At 42.2% G+C, this 23,864-nt stretch overlaps 1 protein-coding gene across 22 annotated transcripts in view; it reads left to right on the top strand.

Annotated features, from left to right (window-relative positions):
• The window catches only part of KALRN (kalirin RhoGEF kinase), a 792,058-nt gene that overhangs the window by 500,649 nt on the left and 267,545 nt on the right, over positions 1-23,864 (top strand). For all 22 annotated transcript variants that reach the window (XM_056127408.1, XM_056127415.1, XM_056127407.1 and 19 more), the window contains exons 19-25: positions 3,139-3,253; positions 6,365-6,480; positions 6,933-7,055; positions 16,089-16,271; positions 17,948-18,066; positions 22,009-22,075; positions 22,630-22,739. In XM_056127408.1, coding sequence (XP_055983383.1) covers positions 3,139-3,253; positions 6,365-6,480; positions 6,933-7,055; positions 16,089-16,271; positions 17,948-18,066; positions 22,009-22,075; positions 22,630-22,739 — 833 coding nt within the window. The remainder of the gene's footprint in view (positions 1-3,138; positions 3,254-6,364; positions 6,481-6,932; positions 7,056-16,088; positions 16,272-17,947; positions 18,067-22,008; positions 22,076-22,629; positions 22,740-23,864) is intronic.

The raw sequence follows: 23,864 nt of genomic DNA, 5'->3' as shown, positions 1-23,864 counted from the left end.
TAACAGCTGCATAGTATTCCAATGTGTAGATGTATAAAAGTTTCTTTAACCAGTCATCTGTTCTTGGGCACTTAGGTTTTGTCCAGATTCTGGCTATTGTGAACAGTGGTACGGTAAACATACAAATGCAAATGTCATTTCTATTGTTTTTTTTTTGTCAGTGTCTGGGATATATTCCCAGAAGTGGTATTGCTGGGTTATAAGGGAGCTCAATTTCTAGTCTGTATTGTTTTCCCAAAAGGCTGGACCAGTCAGCATTCCCATCAACAATGAATGAGAGTTCCTTTCTCCCCACATCAGTGCCAGCACTGGTTGTTCTTGTTCTTTTTGATGTGTGCCAGTTTCTGTGTTGTAAAGATGATATCTCATTGTTGTTTTGATTTGCATCTCCCTAATGATTAGAGATTTAGAGCATTTTTTTCATGTGCCTTTTGACCATTTGAATTTCTTTTTTGAGGAAATTTCTGTTCATTTCTTCTCCCCATTTGTTTAATTTTTTATTGATTCACCATGAGTTACAGTTAAAAAACTTTTATGTTGGAGTTTCAGTCATACAATGATGGAACCCTCCACCAGTGTACATTTTCCACCACCAATGTCCCCAGTATCCCTCCCCGCTTCCACACCTCCCCCTGCCTCTATGGCAGACAACTTCCCTCTTACTCTCTCTCTTTCTCTCGCTCTCTCTCTCTCTTTCTACTTATTCGTCTCCCCATTTTTGATGGGGTTGGAGGTTTTTTTCTTTTAAATTTCTATCAGTGTCTTGTATATCTTGGATATTAAGCCCCTATCTGATGGATATTGGGTAAATAATTTTTTCATTCCGTGGGCTCTTTCTTATTTTGGTCACTTTATTTTTAGATGCAGAAGCCTCTTAATTTAATGTAGTCCCATTTGTTTATGTTTGTTTCCACTTGCTTGGTCAGTGGTGTTTTATCTTTGAAGATCCTTTAGCTTCAATATCATGGAGGGTTCTGCCTACATTTTCCTCCAACTACTTTATGGATTCAGATCTGATATGGAGGTCTTTAATGCATTTTGATCTGACTTTTGTGCTTGGCATTAGACAGAGGTCTGAGTTTTTTTTTTTTCAGGTAACTGTCAGATTTTCCCAGCACCACTTGTTGAAGAGACTTTCCTTGCTCCACTTCACTCACGTTTCTTGCTCTTTTATCAAAGATTAAGTGATCATCTACTTGAGAGTCAGTGGTGGGAAGAACTCTTAAGCATCTTTTTCTTCAGTCTTTGATCTTCCCTCTGATGGAGTTCTCTGTGTTAAAACTTATCTAAAGCTGTATTTACTCTCAAATACCTTGCTTTCATATTCTGCTTCTCTCAGGTTTCTGAAATCATGCAAGAAGATTTTGTATGCTAACATGTTGCTGCTGACTTTTTTCATTTCAGTAACCGCCTTTTATTATGCACTTGCTCTGTATCATTGCCTCTTTGAGTTTTGTTTTTCCTCTTTGTAAGATGGTCTCTTACTGACCTTCTCTCATTTATCTGGTATCAGTACAACATTCAGTTAGAGCCCCTAGGAATCAGCGCTTAGTAAAAAGATTAAATTGAATTGATTCTCTGCAGGACTTTAGATGATTTTTAAAGTCGTCTTATTATAAAACAAAGTTTAAAACAAAACAATTTGAGTAAAGCATATAAAATCTTTAAAATTAGGGTGTGAAGTTATTTCTTTATAAAATGTTTCATTTGAAGAAGGAAAAGGATAAGTGTTCTAGGTCATTGTTTTAATTTGTGCCTAAAACCATAAGTGAGAAATTCTCTTACTGTAGCTATCATGTGCCCAAAGCACAGATCCTTAAGCTCTCTGTTTCGTTTGCATGAGTTGATCTGTTCTGGGTGCCTTGGCTTGGGATTGCCATCCAGCTGTTAATTCTTAAGCCTCTGGTTGATGAATCCACCAGAAGACTTTCTTCAGAGCTCTGACAAGCCACAGTTATATAATTGTTTCTTCTGTGATTTGTGGGATGAGACATTACATAGAATGCTTTACCATCTGACACTTTCATCTAAAGATCATTTAATTCTGAAAACTTTGGATTCAAAATTAATGGACTCTGGGGGCTAGAAGGAGAATACAGAGAGGACTCTTACCTTGTACGCAGCTGACCAGGGTTTGATCCTGGCACTCTGGCACTGCACCAGGAGTGACCTCTGAATAGAGCCCCAGAGTAAGCCCTGAGCATGTCCCCCTCCAAAGAATTAGTGGACAAGAATGTATTACTTTTGCAATAGGAAAAAAGTTTGGAGCGATAGCACAGCGGCAGGGCATTTGCCTTGTGTGCAGCCAGCCCAGCCGAGCTGGGTTTGGTTCCTCGCCCCTCTCGGAGAGCCTGGCAAGCTACCGAGAGTATCTCGCCTGCTTGTCAAAGCCTGGCAAGCTACCCGTGATGTATTCAATATGCCAAACATAGTAACAACAAAGTCTCAAAAGTGGAGACGTTACTGGACCTGCTCGAGCAAATCGATGAACAGTGGGAGGACAGTGTTTTGAAGAAGGAAAAGGATAAATGTTCTTTTCCTGGGTCAGCCCCCAGCACTGCACACACTCCCTGGAGCACAGTCAGGGGTTAGTCCTGTGCACAGAGCCAGGAAAACCTGCCCTAGCACCACAGGCTGTGCCCCCCCCAAAAAAATACAGAAACAAAGAATTATTGAGGTGATGGTGAACTGACCTTGATGAACACAGATGTCTTTTAAATGTGGGTAATTTCCATTTAGATTTGGAATGTATGGTACTTGGGTTTGCTTAGCAAATTTGCTTTCTCAAACTTAAATTAAACCGCCATCAGTGTGGGTTTCGCCTGTGGTGAGATGAGGCATTTCTAGTGACTCAGGACAGACAGCCTGACAGTGAATGTTAGTAATGTGGAATCAGGGGAAAGGGCATCAAGAGTAGGCTGATTGGGGTCTTGGAAAGCAGAGGCACGGGGAGCAGCTCTTCACACAGTAAAGGGTTAACGTCCTGCACCAGGGCTGGGATGTCCACAAGCCAATTCTGGTCTTCAGGCTTTGCACACTCACAGCTCCAGGACCTTCCTCACAAGGCTTTCTTATCCAGTGTCTTAGACCCCCAGCCTTCTTCCGGGAGCCCTAGCCTCATACCTCTGTCTCCCTCAGGCTTGCACGCTGGCGCGGAGGAACGCCGAAGTGTTTCTCAAGTACATCCACAGGAACAACGTCAGCATGCCCAGTGCCGCTAGCCACACCCGTGGGCCTGAGCAGCAGGTGAAAGGTCAGTGTGAGAGCCTCGGTCACGAGCACTTCACTGGAGGCTGGTGCCAATCTTCAAGCAACCTTAAATGTCTTGTTTTTTGCTCCTTAAAGAAGAAAAAGTTTGATGTGGGGTGGCGTGGGCAGCAGTGATTCATGGGCAATTTTAAAATATGCATCAAGATTTAGAATAGAAACATGAACATAAAATTTCCCCTATTTTTCCCTCCATCTTAGAGTCTAGAGCAGTACTCTCTAATAGAATTTTCCAAGGTAATGGAAGCCGCATGTATCAATGTTGTGCTATGGTAGAAGCTTCTGTTCACATGTGGCTGCAGGAGTATATTTTTGCTCTTACTAAATATTAATTTCGGTGTTAGTTGTAAATTCTAAATGCTATTCTAACATGTAGAATAGCACAAGGTTGGAGTCTCTTAAACCTAGTAAATTGGGAATGAGACGCGAACTGAAAATCGTAAGACCAAGTTTTAATCCTTGCTTTTATACTTATTGTATAAGGTTTCAAAACTTCAATTTGGGGTAAGAGACAGTCCAGGAGATGGGGAACTTGACCTTATGTGGCCAACCCTGATTCAAACCCAGCACCTCATATGGTTCCTGGAGTACCCCCAGGAATGATTCCTGCAGTTAGAATAAGCCCTGAGCACTGTTGGGAGTGCCCTGAGCCCACCCAACAAATAAAAGTTGAAAGATGTCTAAACTCTTGCTAGTCAAAATGTGACTCCAGACTAGAAATTTTGAAAGAGACACAGAATATCTATCTCACACAAACCTGCTGAGTTAAAAGTCTGTATTTTGACAGAATCCAACCCCTCCCCCCACCTCACCACCCTCCCCATTCCATCCCAACTGAGTAATTTTTGTTTTTAATAAAGTTTGTTTAGATAAGTCTTATATAGACAAGTTTTAGATAATCTTAAATATCTCTTTGAATTCTGTGGAGATTATAACTGTATGAAAGAGTAACTTAAAATTTTGACCATATTAACTTTAAATTCCCTATATAATTATTTGCTCTGGATCATGCAGAAAAGAGCCTTTGAGTTGGTGAAGAGTTGAATAAATAAATAAATAAATAAGAGTTGCGGAAGTAAAGAAATATAACACTGGGGACTAAGACTAGAGAGGGAGTGAGGTTGGAGACCCTGTGGAATAAATACTCTTGGACAGTGTGGGATGGGGGCCTTTTTGCATGCATCCAGTGCTTGTTCAGTGTTTAGAAAGTTTCACTTCCTGCTCAGAATGCTTAGGAGTTGGGAGGAACAATAGCCTTTGGGAAAAATTCAACTAGAAATCAAAGTCCTTACAGAAAGGATGGAAGGCAGGTTCCTTTTCCAGACATGCTCCCCTATCTGCAGTTTATGGAAACTGTGGTTGGCTGGCATTATGTCACTCTCTCCTTTGGCGTGTTTCGAAGCATATGTTCTGACTTCCAAATGCAGGCAGCTGCTTGAATGAGGCCAGCTGCCTGCTAAGGGAGCGTTCGCCCACCTACACCTCCGTGTGCTAAGAACAGTAGGCACCTGGAGATTGGGTATGCTACACTTGGGGGGGGGGGCGGAATTGGAGTTAGGGCAGGGCCAGTTGTTGCCCATAGAAAAACTTTTAAGAGGAGGGAAAAGAAACCCTAAATTTTTTAGGGATTTTGCCTGAACTTATATAATGTTCTCAGAGACCATAGAAGGAGCTACAGCAAATAAATCTCTGTCTGAGTTGGGGGCATAAAGATGAAAGAAATGATGATCACTTGGAGTACCCACTTGGTCAGGAACCTACACTCTCTTTACACCTGACGCTGAGACCTAAATGTAGTGTCAATAACTTTACGGTCTGGTTTTGACAAATTGTTGACACCTAACCAAAAATTCAGCAACATACAACTCTTCCATGTTTATTTATTATTCAAGTGGTTGTCATAGGCTGACAGTCAGAGGTTTTGGTTGTGTTCAGCAGTGTGGTTCTGCTTCAGGTGGTTAGTTAGCTGACCACTCTTCATTGTAAGTTGGGATCTTGTCTATTCATGTATATAAATTCACAAGTGAAGCAGTAGAAATTAGCCAAAAGAATTTCTTGTCTAGGTGATGGCTAAGTGTGATAACACAAGGGGCTAAGTCTGCTACCCAGGCACATTGCTTGCTCTGTATTCATTACATTAGATGCATGAAGGCAAATCAGGTGGTAGGTGAGGAAGTGCCATTTGTCTCTTTGGGGATGAACTAAAAAGTTGAACAATTAATGTATAGATAAAAGGAAAGGTGAATTGGGAACCAGAGAAACTCTCAGCCTAAGCAAGACACACAGATTCTGCAGACAACCAAGCACTCCTGGAACATTAAATTATACAAAGAACAGTGAATCATGTAGATACTGTAATTTTGGTTGTGTCCATTTGTAGAGCACAGTAACTTCTGCCTTATACCCCTAAAACCCAGGATCTAAGGAAAGGTTAAACAGCTCTATCCTTTCCTAAATGAATAAATCTAGCCTCTCAGAAACTCAGTTTATTCGTTTGTAGAATGGGGACAATAATGGTACATGCTTCATGAAAATTGTGAAAATATGTGCCTGCCACAGGGAGTGCAAAATAAGTATTGCTTTTTACTATCATCATTAGTTATATTTGAGTAATATCCTATATATATATATATTACATATATATACTATATATATATATATATACTACAGCAAGCAGGAGGCATATTACAAAATATATTTGACTGCTTCAAGCATAGAACATATGTTTGGTAAATCTACTCATGTATATATTCTGCTCCCAGAGCAAGGGAGGAAGAGGGGAATCACAGGAACAGTGACCTCCAGTGACTGCCATGGCTGCTATGGGTCAGGTCGCTTAGAGTCACACTGGATCATCCTCTTCCTCCCTCTGCTGACAGAACAGCCCCTCAGCAGGCCCTTGTCCTGACTTCCTAGATCTTACTCCACAGTGGGAAATTTGTCTTTGTACCAGGATTTTCTCCCTTGCTTCTGATCTGGATCATTCCTGTAGGGAGGCTTAAAGGCCGCACTCACTTAGCAGGTGGGATACGGGCAGAAGCAGCTGGTTGTGTTTGGTGGGGCCTTCCTGTGACCACTGCTTGTCTCTGTCCTGCAGCCATCTTGAGTGAGCTCTTACAGAGGGAGAATCGAGTTCTGCATTTCTGGACCCTGAAGAAGCGACGGTTAGACCAGTGCCAGCAATATGTGGTATTTGAGCGCAGCGCTAAACAGGTATGTCCAGGCTTTTCCAGGTGATTAGTGCTTGTGACAGTCATACAGTAGACAGATTAGTGATGGGAGATGGGGCTGAAGAAGGAGTGACACTGACATCCAGCCTTTATCAAGTGATTGGTTTAATCAGTTGCTAAAAATAATGATCAGTTATTCAGAAGTTCCCCCCAGGCCTTATAAGGAGATGCTGGGGGCAGGCTGTTTCTAACTCATGGATGGTACTAGGTATGACCTAGAAGAGACTCCGTAGGATGCACATTTTCTTTTCTGGTGGGATGTTCCAGGTCTTAACAGGAGGGCCACTGATGTCAACAACTTCCAAGCTCTCCCCTGATCCAGTAATGCACGCGTTTCCTGGATCTGTCTCGCTGTCCCATACCACAGCCCCACACTGGAACATGCATACTTACAGCTGGCTTGGGGGAAACTGCGTTGGTTATTTCCTCCCATAGGCACTGGACTGGATCCAAGAAACAGGTGAATTTTACCTTTCAACACATACCTCCACTGGAGAGACCACAGAGGAGACTCAGGAGCTGCTGAAAGAATATGGGGAGTTCAGGGTCCCTGCCAAGGTAAGAGAACCAGGGTGTTTTTGGAAGCTGGCCCAGATCTTGCCTGTCTCACTTTATAGAAAGGGGAGCAGCCCACAAGGAGATGCTTAACTACAATGGCAAAGGGGGAAAGCACAGACACTTGCAGCTGTTGGCTGGAGCTTCAGTCTGTGAGAAGTCATCTCCTTTACATCATGCTTCCAAGTTTCACGCTCCAGGTTCTGGAATTCTTTGAGACCAAAATACAGCGAAAAGATGTATTCATGCAAATCTGCACTTTGCATGTATGATTTTCTGTACCTTTCCATGCATTTTAAATTTTTGAATGGTTAGGGAAGTCCTCTGAATGGCAAGGGTCAATAGCCACGGGAAGGTTCATAAAGTAGGTAAGTTTCTTTTTTTCCTGAACTGGCTGCTTTCATCTAGTCTCAGACCTGCACATGAGCCAAGCGGGCGTCCTTGGTGAGCCACATCTGTACACAGTACCTACCACACCTCACCCCTCTGCTTACATGGAGCAAAGGCTATCAATAGAAGGAATCTTACACTCACCTGGACTTACAGGAGGGTCTGATCTGAGGCCCCTTGGGTTTGAGTGGAATCCCATCTGCTTTGCTCCCTCACTGTAGTGTGACCATCCCTCATCCTGGCTCCTTGCTGTGGAGGAATCCTCCTTGGCATCGCTTCCTCAGGGCAGATGCTCTTCCCAGGGTGAGAGCTTCCTTTATGGGGGAGATTCAGTGGGGAAACAGATCCTCTCCAGAGATTCTTCTGACATGTTGGTGAATGTTTCTCTAGCTTCCTGAGGCAAATTAAATCCTGATTCCTGGGCCGAGATTTCTAAAGTAGGTTTGTGCTTATGACTCCAAAACTAGGAACACTTGACAGTAGGGAACCTCCCCCCTGAATCCCTCTGAGCTTCACTTCAAGCCTTTTCACTCAATGTAAACAACTGCATTCAGATAAGAGACTCATTTCACTTTGGGTTGCAGCAAATAGCATTAGGATGGTGGCAGATGCAGAAAACCCTTTTTATACCCAAGTGAAAATGACTTTTGAATTGCCCCCATTTCATTTATCTGTACCTCTTCAAATACTGTCAATAATGAACCATTCACAGAGTGAATAGTATCAGATTTTCTGGTGCTCCTACTCAGATAGGATGAATTACCCAGAACTTCTTAGCATCAAAGTCGGTAGGCAAATATGAAATGTGGAGAATTATTTAGTCAGTTTAATTCATAATTTCTTACAGTCATCTTCCTGTTCTTTTCTTCCTCTCCCTTATCACCACCTTAAGCTTTAGTAGCTTCCTAATTGGGTTCTCTGCATTTGACCTTTCCTTCTCTCAACTCATCCTGTTCTTCGCTGCTTTCATCTTTAACATTCTACTTTGATCTCATTTTCACCCAGCTCAAAAAACATTAATGATTCTTTAGTGCCTTCAGGCTAATGCTCAACAACTTCTGTACCATGTCACCTTCCTGCTCCAGCTTTGTATTCAGTTATTCATTTATGCAAATTTTATGTTTCACTTGAAAGGACTTATTTTCTTACCTTCTGCGAAATGCATCAAGTACCGTCTTGCCTATAGACTTTCCTCTTTATTTTATGCCTAGAATCTGTCCCTCCCCTTTAGTTTGAGAAACCCACCTTTCCCCTCCTTTAGTACCCTACCTGCATTTAAGAACTAATGTGGCTTGTCCCTAAACTTCAGCCCTCATTGTCTGGGTAATCTGAGAACACCTGACGTGGACCGACCCATTCTCCATTTTCCTGTTCTCTCTGTGAAGTGTTCTCCATCTGAACCAGTTAGGGCCACCCTCAGTTCATTTACCTGGTCCTTGCAGGGAGATCACAACCGTTCATGAACATTAGGGGAAAAAGAGATTAGGATATATTAGATATATTTCAGCATCCCTCCCCTAGTTGTATGATTAATATGATTCTTTCACTAGGGTTTTCTATGTTCTCTTGTCCTTATCTTCATTGTGTCAGGGTCAAACTAGAACCTCACAGATGCAGGGAATTTCACTGAACACTGAACCACATTTTTGGCTCTTCTATGTTCTCTCTCTCTCTCAACAACATCAGTTAATGGGATTTTGTTCTCCAATCTATTGTGTTTAAAGTCTCAGACTATCTTTTATTCGCATTTCTACAGGTTAACAAATCCAGTTGGAGCTTCCAAAGAAAGGCAATAGCCTCCTACCCACCCTTGTCTAGCTTCTCAGAGGCACACTATTTAACCAGTCTTCTTTGGTTTTAATCTTTATAACTCACAAAATAGATTTTCAATAGAAACCAAATTGACCTTTAGCCCCAGAAAGTAAATATGGTGGGTGGATCTCATGATTGAATAGGGAAATAGGGAATATTTAATTATTTTATTCTGACCCAAAGAAGCAGCTCAAGTAGAAGAAGCCACTTAAATATAAATAGGTACTTTCTCTAGTGAAAGGTAACTCCCAATGTCAGAGTAAAGTTAAAGAAGGCCACAGAGATATTCTGATATTGCATGCAGGAGCCCTGGTTTCCATTCCTAACTGCATGATCCTCCAAGCACTGCCAGAAGCAGACTTCCTTTTTTAAAAAAGGAGAATATTGGTAAGAATAAGAGGAAAACAAAATTTTCTTGTGGTATACTTATAGCACTGTAGCACTGTCCTCCCATTGTTCATCTATTTGCTTGAGTGGGCACCAGTAACATCTCCATTGTGAGACTTTTTGTTACTGTTTTTGGCATATCGAATACGTTACTGGTAGCTTGCCAGGCTTTGCCGTTCGGGCAGGATACTCTCCGTAGCTTGCTGGGCTCTCCAAGAGGGGTGGAGGAATTGAAATCGGGTGGGCTGCGTGCAAGGCAAATGCCCTACCCGCTGTGCTATCGCTCCAGCCCATGCTCTATATAATTCAAATAATATATAGAGTTTTCCTCTTGAGGCTCAGTTTCAAAATTTATAAGGGTCTAGACATATATTGGTGGAATAGCTTAATCATCCTGACATCTAGAAAACCTCATTTTTCCCCTAACTTTAAAAATTTATTTCTTTTTATTTTTTTCTTTTGCAATTCAGTGTTTTGTTTCAGTCTGTTCGCAAATGTGCCATCAGGACATTTCCCTGTACTCCCCCTAAGAAACTGCATTCCCATGAGCAGCCACTGGAATCACCTCTCTCACTCCACTGCTCTCCAGGTTTGCTTAGTCTTGACATTTCATATAAGTGAAATACTATACCATGAGTTTTATGTCTGCTCTCTCTGTGGAATATTTTCAAGATTTACCCATGTTGTCATTATTTAATCCCTTTCAAGACTAAAAACTTCGTTTGGCCATGACATATTTCATTTATCCATTTTTCAGTTGATAAATATATGGCTTATTGCCGATTTTCATCCTGGATTACTCCAGGCCCACTCCTGGCTTGCTCAGGGATCACTCCTGGTGGTGCTCTAGGGACCGTATGTGGTGCAGGGAATCAAACCAGCATCAGCCATGTGCAAAGCAAGCACTTTACCCCTGTAGTATCTCTCTAGCCTGAGAAAACATTTATTTTTAAAATGGCTTTTTTTATCTCTAAGCTAAATAAGCTATGTGATATTGGACTTAATTCTTCTTTACACAAAGGGGAATTAAGTGATAATAAAAGACGGAAGTCTTAAATAATCAAAATTTCATCTTAGAATTCAGGTAGTAAGGAAAAGAAACACTGAGCTTATCAGATAGGTACATTAAATAAGAGGGAAAAATCTAAAGAGTTGGCATAAAAGATGGGGAGGGTTGGAGTGATAGTACAGTGAGCAGGGTGATCCCTTGCTTGTGGCCAACCATGATTTGTTCCCCAGCACCCACATGGTCCCCTGAGCACCACTAGGAGTGAGCCCTTAAGGACAGTGGGCAACATACTGAGTCAGCAAAGGTTGTTCATTGGGTATTCACCCTGGCATCCCTGGTGCCAGGATAAACACCAGGAGTGGCCCAAAAAACCAAAAAGGAAGTGAGCATAATTCTTTTCTGAGACTCATGAGAAATAGAGCTCACACGAAAGGTTTAGTTTCATATATATTATGGCAAATTTGGGGCAGGGGATTGTCATACCCTATGGTGCTCTGCAACTGCTTATGGCAGAGGTCATCCCCAGAGGTACTCAGGGAACCATGTGGTGAGGAATAAAACTCATGTCTCCCATATGCAAAATACACACTGCAGCCTTTTATGCCATCTCCTTAGCATGACAAATTCTCTGTATAATGAATTGAAGATATGTGTCAAGGAAACTGTTTACCCTTAAGGGAAGCTCATTATCTATATAGTACATCAAGAAATTAATGAGTAATAGCAATAATTAAAGGCAAATTCAAAAAATATGAGACTCAAAGAATAATACCAGGGTCAGAGAATTAGTACAGAGGGTAGACTACTTGCCTTGCCCATAGTCAACCCCCTGAGTCCCCAGATCCCACTAGAGCAGAGTGCAAAGTCAGGAGTAACCCCTGAACACCACTGGGTGTGGCAAGAAGGAAAAGAAGATGAAATTTTAAAGACTTATAAATGTATTGAAGATATTAAAGGGACATAAACTTTATGCAGAGGAAGGTTCACTACCTAGGGGAATATAGAGTATAATACTGATTAAAGGAAGGAGTGGAGAGAGCAAGGAGGAAAAAGAATGAAAACAGGACAATTTGAACTACCAAGCCCTCCCCCCTTCTTCTTTTAGTGAAGCAAGGTAGTTTTATTGGATGAGACTTGCTTAGATAGACATGAGAGGAAAAGGGGGAAATGCATTCACAAGAGAAAACTTGCTTCCCCAGAGTCATTATAAGCAATCAGAGAAACAGAGAGACAAGCAAGAGAGATAATGTGTACCAGGGATAACAAAGGCTCTTCATTTTTATATCTCCTCCAGCAGGTAAGCTAGAATTCCAAATAGGAGGGACAAAACACTATTTGCGGGCAAATGAAGCTGAAATAAACTGTCAGCCTCAAATTTTCAGGTCCGAATGACTTATCATCCCTGAAAGCCCCCCATTTTCCCTATATGAAAGAACTATATGATAATTCTTTATCATATTTGTACATCTGAATCTGATCTCTGTAGTCTGACCCCAGCTTTCTCTAAAACTTGTGCTCCTTGGGAGCCAATATCTGAGTTTCAGACTGACTTAAGATACAAAGAAGAAAAGAAGGTAGGTGCTGTGTGGCTGGACCTTGCCTCCCAGGAGCCTGGGAAAAATAGAATCAGCCAGCCTGAGGGAGTTAGACATGGAGAGAAATGCACAGCTCTGGCAGTGAAAACTGGGGTACAGCTGCCTTAGCTGGTCATATTATCTCAGGGTAACAGGTACATTAGCACCATCACTGTGGTTCACTTTTCTCTCCTCCCTCTTTTCTGTTCTCACATCTCTGCAACTCACTACCCAGTTTCCTATCCCTGTAGTATAGACCCCAGTGTGTTGCCACATCCCTGTTTAGACAGAGCTTTTAAGACAGGACAGACAACTCAGAAGTGACCATCTGCACGTTTCTGGGACCATTGACGAGTCTGTCCAGCTCAGGGTTTTTCCTTCTGTCTCCTTAGCAGGGGTCAGCCTGCAGCAGGTCACAGGGTGCCCTCTCAGCCCCCCTGTGTAAAGTAGCCCTTCAGTCCATTCTCGGCAGGGACCATAACAAGATCAGAGTCCAGTTCACGGATTAAAGCTTTCATCTGATTGTGTTCCCAGCATAAGCCCTCAACTCCTGCTTTTGTGGCATTCCTCACCTCCCGAACTGTCCATTTGCTGACTTGACATTTATGGTGCACTTGCAGTTTTCTAGACCTCAGGACTACACCTGAGTAGGATGGAGTGTGCTGTGAGAGGTGTGGTCAGTAACTCGGTGACCACATTCAGCAATGCCTGCTCAAATAGGGGCATATCTGTGGGACTTCAGGGACTCCATGAAGGTGGAAGAGAGAAAATAAAAGGGAGCCATTGGGCAGGAGGCAGGCTGAGCAGAAGTCACAGCTCTCTGGCCTACATACAGCAGTAGGGACAGGGGCCATTACACAGCCAGGTGACACCTGGGAATAGTTTGTCTGCACTGCTCATTTTACCTTCCATCTATATACCTCAAACCCCAGTTCCACACAAATACTCTTATCACCATTTTCCTTGATAAATGAATTACAGTTTTGATGTTTCAGGATATAATTTCTTCTGAGAACGCTGCTGCCTGTAAAAGCCCCTCTCATGCTGAAGTCTCCTGACCAACACCAGAGAACAATTTTCATTTCCAAGATTTTCACATAAAAAATTGATTTCTTTATTGTACTTGCAAAAGTTAATCTGCTTAATAGCTAAGCTAAGAGGGAAGAAAATACCCTAAACATAAGAAAGAAGTTCTTTGGTACCAGTACATTTTCTCAACCATTAACAAGGCAGTTACTCTTTATCTTTTCATGGCTAAGAGATTTTTGTTTGTTTTTTATTGAATCACCATGAAATACAGCATTACAAAATTGTTCATGATTGCGTTTCAGTCATACCATGTTCCAACGCTCATCCCTCCATCATTTGTGTCATTTCTCAGCACCAGTGTCCCCAGTTTCCTGCCCACCCCTTCAAGCCACCTCCACCCCAGCCTGCCTCTATGGCAGCACCTCTCTTCTTTCTAAGAGATGTTTTTAAACCATCCTCATACCACCATCCTTCCTTCACAACAGAGCTTTTGTGGAGCCTTGTCTCAGGATCCTTGGTACCAGCCACTATTCTGTCCTGAGACAGGCGGATGTGGTGAGGAGGGCTGGAGAGTGGGACCTGGCCCCACCCCCATCCTGCTGTGGGCTGGGTTGTGCACTTGCTCCTTACTGCCATCTTAGCAGCCAGACTCCCTTGGGAAGGGCTGTAAATAAGACTTGGAAAGAAAGGGTGGGGAAGGCACTGGAATAAAGAAAGGCACAGTTCCCGCTGTTGTTCCTGTAATCCCCTGCTTTGTTTTCCCTACAGTATTTAGATCATAGCATGGTTCAGATTTTAAACTTAATTTCCTCCAGTCCAAAAGATAGTTTACTCCTCATAATATTATTCAACTCTTCTTACTTTTGGTCAAAGTATATCAGACTTTTTCTTGATAGATTTTAGAATTTCTAAGCCCAAACTTCTAAGGAGAAAAGCATCCTAAGATGAAAGACGTTCACTTATTTGAATATTCCTTCCATTTCTACATCTTACCCCATGTAAGTTCCAGACTCCCCCGCATCTCCCCTGCCTCTGCCACCCTCTTCATTATTTCTTCTTTTAAAATCCCTGCATTATTAACTATATATACTTCTCACTTTGACATTCAGTTGCACAGTGCTATGAGTTATTAAACTACTCTCTCCAAAAATCCTGTCCCACCCCCAGACAAATCCACGCGGGTTCCAGGGCCAAGACCTCCAAGCCTACTCGGATTGGAGTCGAGCATCCTCCACCCAGATCCTCCAAATTCCAGTAGGCGGGGGTCACACCCACCACCTGGCCCCCTGGCGCCGTGTAATCCCATCAACGGCCAAGACTCAGAGACTATAAAATTCAGTTTCCGGAACTGCACAGCCGCAAATGCGGCCGCGCAACATCTTCTCAGGACATCTTTTTATGACATCTTATTATCTCATTCCTACTTTGGACAAACTTGCAGGCTATCGAATGTAGCCTGTCCACAGGGCAGAGTCTGGCAAACTCCCCGTGGCGTACCGAATATGCCAAATACCAGTAACAATGATGGGTCTCATTCTCCTAAAGAGCCTTGAATATAATCTCTCAGGGCTAGGATGAAAGAGACGTTACTGGGGCCTGCTCGAGGCAATCGACGAATAACAGGATGATGAAATGAAAAAATGAAAATGAAACCCCCAGACAGATGAGTAGACAGACTCTGTGTAGGGGATTGTTTTCTTCACTTCTGTTTATCCTGAGTCAGTTCCCACAGTCCTCTAAACAATGCTGTAGAGAGTGTGAATTGAATGGACTCTTGCTAGAAATGAAATTAACCTAACACATGTCATAGTTCTTCACATATCCCTTTGTAATAGGTTTTATTGAGGTAGCATTGAGATACAGGAGTGGAAACATTTATGTTTGAAAAGCGCAACATTATGACACCACCATTCCAAAATGCCAGTGTCCTTCTACCAGTGTCCACTGAGCCCTTTCAGTCCGTTTTCCTCTCCCCATGACCACCTTGGTAGGGAACTTCAGCTCTTTGGTGAGAGTTTAAGTTCTTATTTTTATTGAATGTTTCTTCCTTACTTTATTTCTTTAAACACCACATTTGAGTGAGATTATCTAGTATTTGTCTTTCTTCTGATTTATTTAGCACAGGACCTTCCGATTCTATCTGTATTATAGCAAAAGCATGATTTCATCTTCTCTGAGGTAGTGAAAGTAACAGAGTTCACCCTTAAGTCTAGTATGATTTCTTTATATCCTGGCATATGCTGTCCTACTCAGTGTTTAGGAGGTCTGCTTCAGGCAGGTACAGTGAAAGGAGAAAACCAGGAATTAAGGACCAGAGGCAGACAGAATCTGTTGCTTACTGGGGTCACTAACTTGGTTTGACCCTAATTTTCTCAAAACCTCAGTTCTTTTCATGTGATTCAGAGTCCCATACCTTATCTTTCCACCTGTCTCCTGAAAATGCTTTAATGAGGTCTGTAACCTGATTGAGTGCTGCATTAGCATCTGATTCTTCTATTGATAATTGAAACATTTATTGCTTCCTGAGCCCTCCTGGAGCAGTGTGTCCCCAGCACTGTTCTGAGCATTCTGAGCCATCTCATGTCATGCTCACAGTCACTCTGTGGAAGAGGTGCAAAGTACTCTGGGGATCCTTATTTTGAGAAGAAAATGGTGAGACCTAGAGGATTCAAGTTACTCTTCAGGATATCCCAGCAAATCTCAGACAGTGCTGGGAGATAAAACCAGGCAGCCTAACTCCAGGGTGTCAATGGTTTCATGAAGAAGAGAAGAAGGTACAAAGCGAAAGACTGAGACTAAATGCATCCCAATAACCAAAACTATCCTTTGGGGCAGCAAACAAAGGAGAAGGTGAAGCTCTTGATTCAGCTGGCTGACAGCTTTGTGGAGAAGGGACACATTCATGCCACAGAGATCAGGAAATGGGTGACCACTGTGGACAAGCATTACAGAGACTTCTCCCTGAGGATGGGGAAGTACCGGTACTCCCTGGAGAAAGCGCTGGGCGTCAACACGGAGGTAGGTAGAGGGTTGCCCAGCGGGGTCCCTCGTTTCTCATCCTTATTGGTAGCACTGCTTGCACTGCCTGTTCAGGAGCAGGGCTGTCCTGAGCAGTCTTGAACTGAATCCCTGGAGCAATTGCCTTTTGTGATTTTCTCTTTTTTTAAAAATTTTTTAAATTTAATTTAAAAAATTTTTTTAAATATTTTTTAAATTTTTATTAGTGAAACACCATGAGGTACAGTTGTAGACTTACAAATTTTGTGCTTGGGTTTCAATTATACAATGGTCAAATACCCATCCCTCCACCAGTGCCCATTTGCCACCACCACGGGTCCCAGTATCCCTCCCTTTACAATAGCCAGAATCTGGAAAAAACCTGAGTGCCCAAGAACAGATGACTGGTTAAAGAAACTTTGGTACATCTACACAATGGAGTACTATGTAGCTGTTAGAAAAGATGAAGTCTTGAAGTTTACATACAAGTGGTACTACATGGAAAGTATCATGTTAATCGAAATAAAGTCAGATAGAAAGAGATGGATAGACATAGAAAGATTGCCTTTTGTGGTTTTCTATAGGACGGAATGTGCCTTGCTGAGCTGTTCACCTTCAGGCCTCCAGGATCAGAGCTATAAATAATACAAAATTGGCTAGCCAGGGGGTTGGTTTGTAGATACAGAACAGAGTTTTCTCTGTGTAGAGTTACTGGTTGACTTTGAATACTATGACCTCTTATCTTTGGCTTTAACAGAACCATCTTCCAATTATGTTAATCAGCAGATGATTAGAGTCCCCCATATTTATTCAAGTTCTTGTTCAAGAGAAAGGGATGCAATTTGTGTAAAGGCTCTTTGAAGTTTCAACTGGAAAAGATATTATTTGCTATGAATCAAGGAAAGACTGACTTCTTTGTAATAGGGGTCAGTAACCTACAAATTAAAAGATAAATGCAGGCTGGCAATTTAAGCCTGAAAATTCTAATTCTAGGCTCATGTTCTGAATCAGAGCAAAGTAGAGTGAGGCAGTCAAACCATTAAAATGGGAAGATTGATGTTTAAGCCTAACTTTAATGAAAGATTATTTTCTAGTGGTTTCTATCATAAATACTAAAAGGTGCTTTAAATGAACAGGAATGAGAAAAATTAAGAAACACAGTAATTATTCCATCATGTAGCTTTCCATGACCAAGGGAAATTTCTTTTTTAACTAAAAATATTTGCTTCTATTAACTTTCCTTGAAAGCTTTCTTATACCTTTATATGTTTCTTTCTCATACATATTTTAAAGATGAAGATTCAGTCTTAGACTAGTGTATGTGTGTGTGTGTGTGTGTGTGTGTGTGTGTGTGTGTGTGTGTTTAGATTTAATCAGGATCAAAATCCTTGGGGAAGTAAGACACTAATTATCAGATACATTCATTGTTTTTTCTTGTTGTGGATATTACACATTTGACTTGAATTTTTTCTGAATTTCTTCTTTGAAACAAAAGATTCATCCCATGAAGAAGAATGGTTGTGTGTGTATGGGGCAGGAGTGGGGGAGCTGGGAGGATGGCGTATTTTGTGGGATCCCCATACTCTCATCTTTTGCCATTGTAATTTTATGAACTTTCTTCCCTACCACCTCCCCAACTCTGGTGAGTTTTCTTCCCAGAGCATCTCCAAGGTGACCGCTGTGATATCTCTGTGTAGGACAACAAGGACCTGGAGCTGGACATCATCCCAGCAAGCCTTTCAGATAGGGAGGTCAGGCTGCGGGATGCCAACCATGAGGTCAATGAAGAGAAGAGGAAGTCAGCCCGGAAGAAAGAGTATGTGTTGGCTCATGTTGCGTTCACTGTCGCCTGTTCATTTCTTTCCTTTTTCTTTCTTTCTCTGTTTTGTTTTTTGTTTTGGGATCACTCCTAGTGGGACTTGGACTTCCTCCTGGCTCTATGCTCAGGGATCACTCCTAACAGTCCTGGGGGAGCACATATGGTGTTGAGAATCGAACCTAGGTCAACTGAATGCAAGGCAAGTGCCTTACCTACTCTGCTCTCTTAGCCCCACCTGTTCTTTTTGACAATTTGACGTGTCCTCTTGATCACATCTTGATCATCATGACAGACATGATCTTTCTATTGAAGATAAAAATTCACTCTGAAGACTGTTTTAGGTTTCTCCTTTTAAATCACTTATCTGAGTTCTCTTCATATATTACCAACTTCCTAGAGAAAACTTACCTTTTGAATCATAAAACCACAATCTTTAAATTTTTGAAATTTAACATGTACCAAACCAAGTATTTTCTCCTTCCAAAATTAGTTTTTATTTTCTAATTTCTACTTTCTATCAATAATCTTCTAGTTTCTCCTCAGCCTGAGGGTTTAATTTTCAATCATTTTCTGGGGCAGCAAATTTTTCTGTTGTTTTTTGTTTGGGGGCCATAGCTAGCGATGCTCAGAGTAACTCAGAAATCATTCCTGATGGGCTCAGGAGACTATAAGGATTCTGGGGATCAAACCTTGGTCAGCTGCATGCCAGGCAGGTGCCCCACCACCCTCTGTACTACTTCTCCAGCCCCTCACTTAATCATTTTCTTGGTCACTCTCCTTTTTTATGTTGGTGTTACAAAGTCATGCATATCCAGCGTTCTGGCAAGGGGTGTCTGAAGATGATTAAGTCAACAGAATCCTTCTGAGTAATCTAGGGGATCAATGAAGCAGGAAAGGTTGTTCTAAGATTATGGACATGTTGCTCATTTGATGAAAATGAAGTCAGACCAAAGGTTCAGAGAAACTGATATGTGAAGTTGGAGCCTTTCATTCGTTTAGGAATGAAATATTTAATTTGCTTAGGCTGCTCTGGCAAGGCCTGAAAAATTGGGCAAGTCTCATATTTTGGGAGGCTAGTAGTCTGAGATCTGGTATTGTCTGCTTGGATGTGGGGGCCCAGTCATTGAATGTAAGGGCCACTTTACCCTAATACTACCTAACTGCATCTGTGATGGCAATATTTCCAAGCAAGGTCACAATCTGAGGCTCAGGGTTCAGACTTCAATATATGAATTTTGAGTGGAATATATAATTCAACCCATAACACAGAAGGAAATGAAGTGACCAAACTCGATCAAATCTTCCTACTGGACTCTCTCTGAGACTGTCAGTAACCTGAAGAGGGTAAAGGTTGGCTGAAAAATAAAAAAATTTTAATGGAACATAGGGTAGTGATGATCAATCATGAAGAATAACAGGCAAAACTACAGGAAGCAGAAGCAGAAAAAGTGAGAAGAATGTATAATTCCAAAAACCGAAGTCATGTATCAGATTTTGTTCTTTTATCATCCTTATCCAAGTTCACTGAGCAACAAACAGTGTTCTAGAGACAGTTTAAATGATCTTGCTTATTCTTTGCAGCAGTCCTGGGTTGTCTGCTGTTATATTAGTAAGGAGTCAGAGACTCTGAGAATCAAGCCCTGCTTCTAATGAATGACAGAGTCATAATGCGGCACACTAATAAGAGAGTGACTCTTTAGCCCCTCTACAGGGGGAGTTGAAGGAGTTTTTTGGTTTGCTTTTTGTTTGTTTGGGCACTGTACCCACCTGTGCTCAGGGCATACTCCTGGCTTTGCACTAAGGTATCACTTCTGCCAGCTTCTGGGGACCATATGGGGTGTCAAGGATCGAACCCAAGTCTGCTGTGTGCAAAGCATATGCCTTGCCCACTGTACTTTCTCTCCAGCCCTGTAGAGGTGTTATTTTTTGGTATCAGTTAATTTTAATAGGAAGGCTACTATTGGGACACATGTTGCTTTAAGTAAAATTCCCCAAAGTTAAAAGTTGAGAGGCAAGGGAGATGGTTCAGTGGTCAGGGCAGTGCTTTATGACCCCTGATATGCCCTGAGATTTGCCAGGCCCAAGCAGCACTGCTCACTGGGTGTGAGCATCGAACCACCTCATTGGCTGAGCATTGTTGGCAGTGGTCTCCAGGCACCCTGAGCACTGTTTGGAAATTCTCCATGAAAAATAAAAGATAATACCATGGGAAAGACACTGCCTATTTTAATACTTTTTGTAAAATATTGAATAGAGGACATCACATAAGCAATCTCACAAAATTTTATATAATAAGATACCTGGAAATAAGTTTTCTCATTATGAGATGCCACAAAACATGATATAGAAAATCTAAAATAAGCATGTAAATTTGTACTTTGTGCCATATTAAATATTGCTGCATGTTGTGTGTCAGTGCTAGCAAGCACCACTTATAATGGAAATTTGTGGGGGGATGAAAATTAAATGATAAGAACAGAAAGATAATTCCATGGGCTGACATCATATTTTGCATCGCAAGAAGCCCAGATACAATTCCCAGGACCACACAATCCCCCTAAGGCACCTAGACAGGAATAGCCCCTGAGTACCAGTGGGTATAAATTCCCCCCAAAAATGAAATGAAGCAAGAAGCTGGAGACTTAGTACAGAGGTTAATACACTTGCCTTGCATGTGACTGACCCCATTTCAATCACTTAGCAAAACCAGGAGTGATCACAGAGCCAGGAGACCCCCAAGCATGGCCCCAAGCCAAAATAAAAACAGAACAAACAACAGGAAGCAGTTTCAATACAGCAAAGTCAGTCAGCATAAAAATATTTTGGCAATTATTTGAGGGCTCAGGGAAGAAAGATCCCTTCCTTGCAGATGTGTAATATAGGAACAGGCACTTAACATTGTTCATTTCCTCGTGCCTGTGATCACAGTGCCTGGTTCTATATGCATCATCTTGTGATGCAGTGCCTTAGAAATAGTGTTGAATAGAGTGTAGATCGTATAGGTAGGGGTTAGCAAACCATGGCTGATAAGCCAGATCTGTGTAAACTACCACGTGGCTTATAGAGTCTATAAGCTAAATTCTGTTTTTTATATTTTTTAATGTTTGGGGAGAAATCAAGGAAGAATCATATTTCTGTGACATTTGAAATGAGATAAAAGTCAAATTCCAGTGTTCACATATGAAATTTTGTTAGGACACAGACACGTGTGTGTGTGTGTGTATGTGTGTGTGTGTGTGTGTGTTTTCAAACCCCCAGAGGTGTTCAGGGCTACTTCCTACTTTTGTGTTTGGGGGTTGCTCCTGGCATATGTGGGGAGCCATATGGGGTGCTGAGAAATCAACCAGCATCTGGCCCAAACACTTTTCCTTTCAACATAACATTTATTCCTCCTTTCAGAGTGCAACGTCAGAGTTGCCTGGTGTGGTATGGATCGGACCAACAAATGGTTCATACCTGACTCTACAGGCAGAGTTTTCTCCCCTCCAGTCTTAACAGTGGTGGCTTGGGAAATGGTTCCTGGCTCTTAAACGTGCTTGTCACATGGTCTTGTGGACTGTTTTGGTTAGAGCCCAATGCTCTCCTGAAGAGCCCTGAGGATGAGGTCAGAAGTGGAGCTTTAGCTGCAAGTGATGTAGGATGGAAACAGTTGCTGCCTTGCCCACACGTCGACATGCACAGTCATTGAGAGCAGAGTGTTGGGACTGGGCTGAGGAGGGCACGTGGGCCTGGCTGCCAGAAACGTGTTAAAGAGAGACAGGCCGATGGTCAAAGGGCAGTCATTCGAGGCAGGGAGTTTTGGAGAAAGGAGGAGACCTGTGCTGTTGATCAAGGAGAAAAAGAGATATTAAAGAATGGCATGCATGCTGAGGTGGGGAGTGAAGTTTGGAACACGGGTGATTTAATGCTGACCAACTGAAGTTCCTCTTTTTCCTTCAGATTCATCATGGCTGAGCTGCTCCAGACGGAAAAGGCTTATGTAAGAGACTTGCATGAGTGCTTGGAGGTGAGTCTGACAATTCAGTTCACAGAAGAATGGGAAAAGGACATTCCTGCCAGAGCCGAGTCCTTGAGAGGAACTCAGTGCTGTCTGCTCCCTGAACTTAAGAACAGAAGCCAACTGGGTGAAAGTTTCCTCCCAGAATCCACAGTATTTGCAGGGGAGTTTAAAGTGCTTTTGAAAAGAAAACTTTTCTCAGACTACAACTGGATTCCAGGGGGGTGGGGAGGAAGGATAGAAAACATCTGATTTAAAACAAAAATCATGACATAGTGAACTTGAGTCTGAGGATCTGCCGTCTCCCCGACACCCACTCAAACACACATCTAACAGCAAACAAGAGCAGGGTGTCTGTGCTATCTCCCTAGCAACATCGCAGCAGTTCGAGATCAGTTGAATTGCGTCCGTTTTTCTTTCCTCCCTTGCTCTTCTTTGCCACCTCAGCTTTTGCACACCATGTGAGTCCTGTCTGAGTCCTGCGCCTCAAGCTGGAAGCTGGCCTGTTCATTCTCTGTGTTTCTTACCAGTACTCACCAGTGATGAAACTTGCTGTCTTACAGACCTACCTGTGGGAAATGACCAGTGGTGTGGAAGAGATTCCCCCTGGGATCCTAAATAAAGAACATATCATCTTTGGCAACATCCAGGAGATCTATGATTTCCATAACAAGTAGGTTGGGGCAGGGCGGGGGTGGGGGGTTGGGGGAGAGTGTTTTAGTGGCATACCCTTAGGGCTGCAGCTACCTGCAACCGGATTACTATCAAGTGGAGAAGGCTGATTGGCAAACCGTGTATGATAAAGTACTGGCTGGCAAGTGCTCTAAGATGGTTGCTCTCAGAGTTCTTTCTCATTCACCTCTTTCTTGGTCACCATCCCAACTTCCTCAGAGAGAGTGAGTTCAAGTACATAGCTGCAGTGCTCTTTAGTTTGCCTAGGGAGCCCAGCTACTAGCATCTTCCTGCCAAATCAGAATGACAACTAGGATTTAAAGAAATAAAAGTAACTTTTCCTCATTAAAACTTATGGTGAAAACCTGACGTTAGAATCCATCTGAGGCTACCTTGATTCCACTTGAGGGTCTTGGGTTTCAAATTCAATTCACATTTTCTTTCAGTCTAAATATATCTTCCATCACCTACTGCCCAGTCATTCCCATTCTCAAACAAAACAACAATGATGGATGTTTTGATAGGTAGATAGATAGATAGACAGATAACCAAAATACCTAATGGAACATGTTTCTTAACACCTTATAGAGAATAATGTCATTTAATGCTCTATGTTTTGCTGAAATAAATAGGACCATAAACATCACAATTCATTTGAGTAGCTCCCAGCTTATCGAATACATCATGGGTAGCTGGCCAGGCTCTGCCGTGCGGGCGAGATACTCTTGGTAGCTGATATGCCAAACACAGTAACAACAAAGTCTCCAATGGAGACGTTACTGGGCCTGACTTGAACAAATTGATGAACAACGGGAGGATAGTGACAGAACAGCTCCCAGCTTAAGAATCTTTTCCATAGTATACAAAAAAAAAAATGTTCCTTTGTTAACCAGAGAGTCAGCAAGCACACTGAAATGATTAATTATGTAAACAACTAATGGAAATTACTGAATTTCCAAAATGCTAATAGAGGAAATCTCAGGACACTGGCAGTAATAGGAGCATGAAATCCCAGTGCTCGCTCAGGAACTAGCTGCAGGGAAGGGTTCAGTGCTGTATGGCTTAGTTCAGAGGGAGTCCAAGGGGCAGACTAGTCCAACTTCTTAATTTCTGTTAGATTGGGTGC

This window comes from Sorex fumeus, unplaced genomic scaffold (genome assembly GCF_029834395.1).
Source record: "Sorex fumeus unplaced genomic scaffold, SorFum_2.1 ptg000063l, whole genome shotgun sequence".
Classification (NCBI taxonomy): Eukaryota; Metazoa; Chordata; class Mammalia; order Eulipotyphla; family Soricidae; genus Sorex; species Sorex fumeus.
The sequence above is the reverse complement of the archived record's forward strand: the minus strand, read 5'-3'. Positions and strand labels throughout refer to the sequence as shown.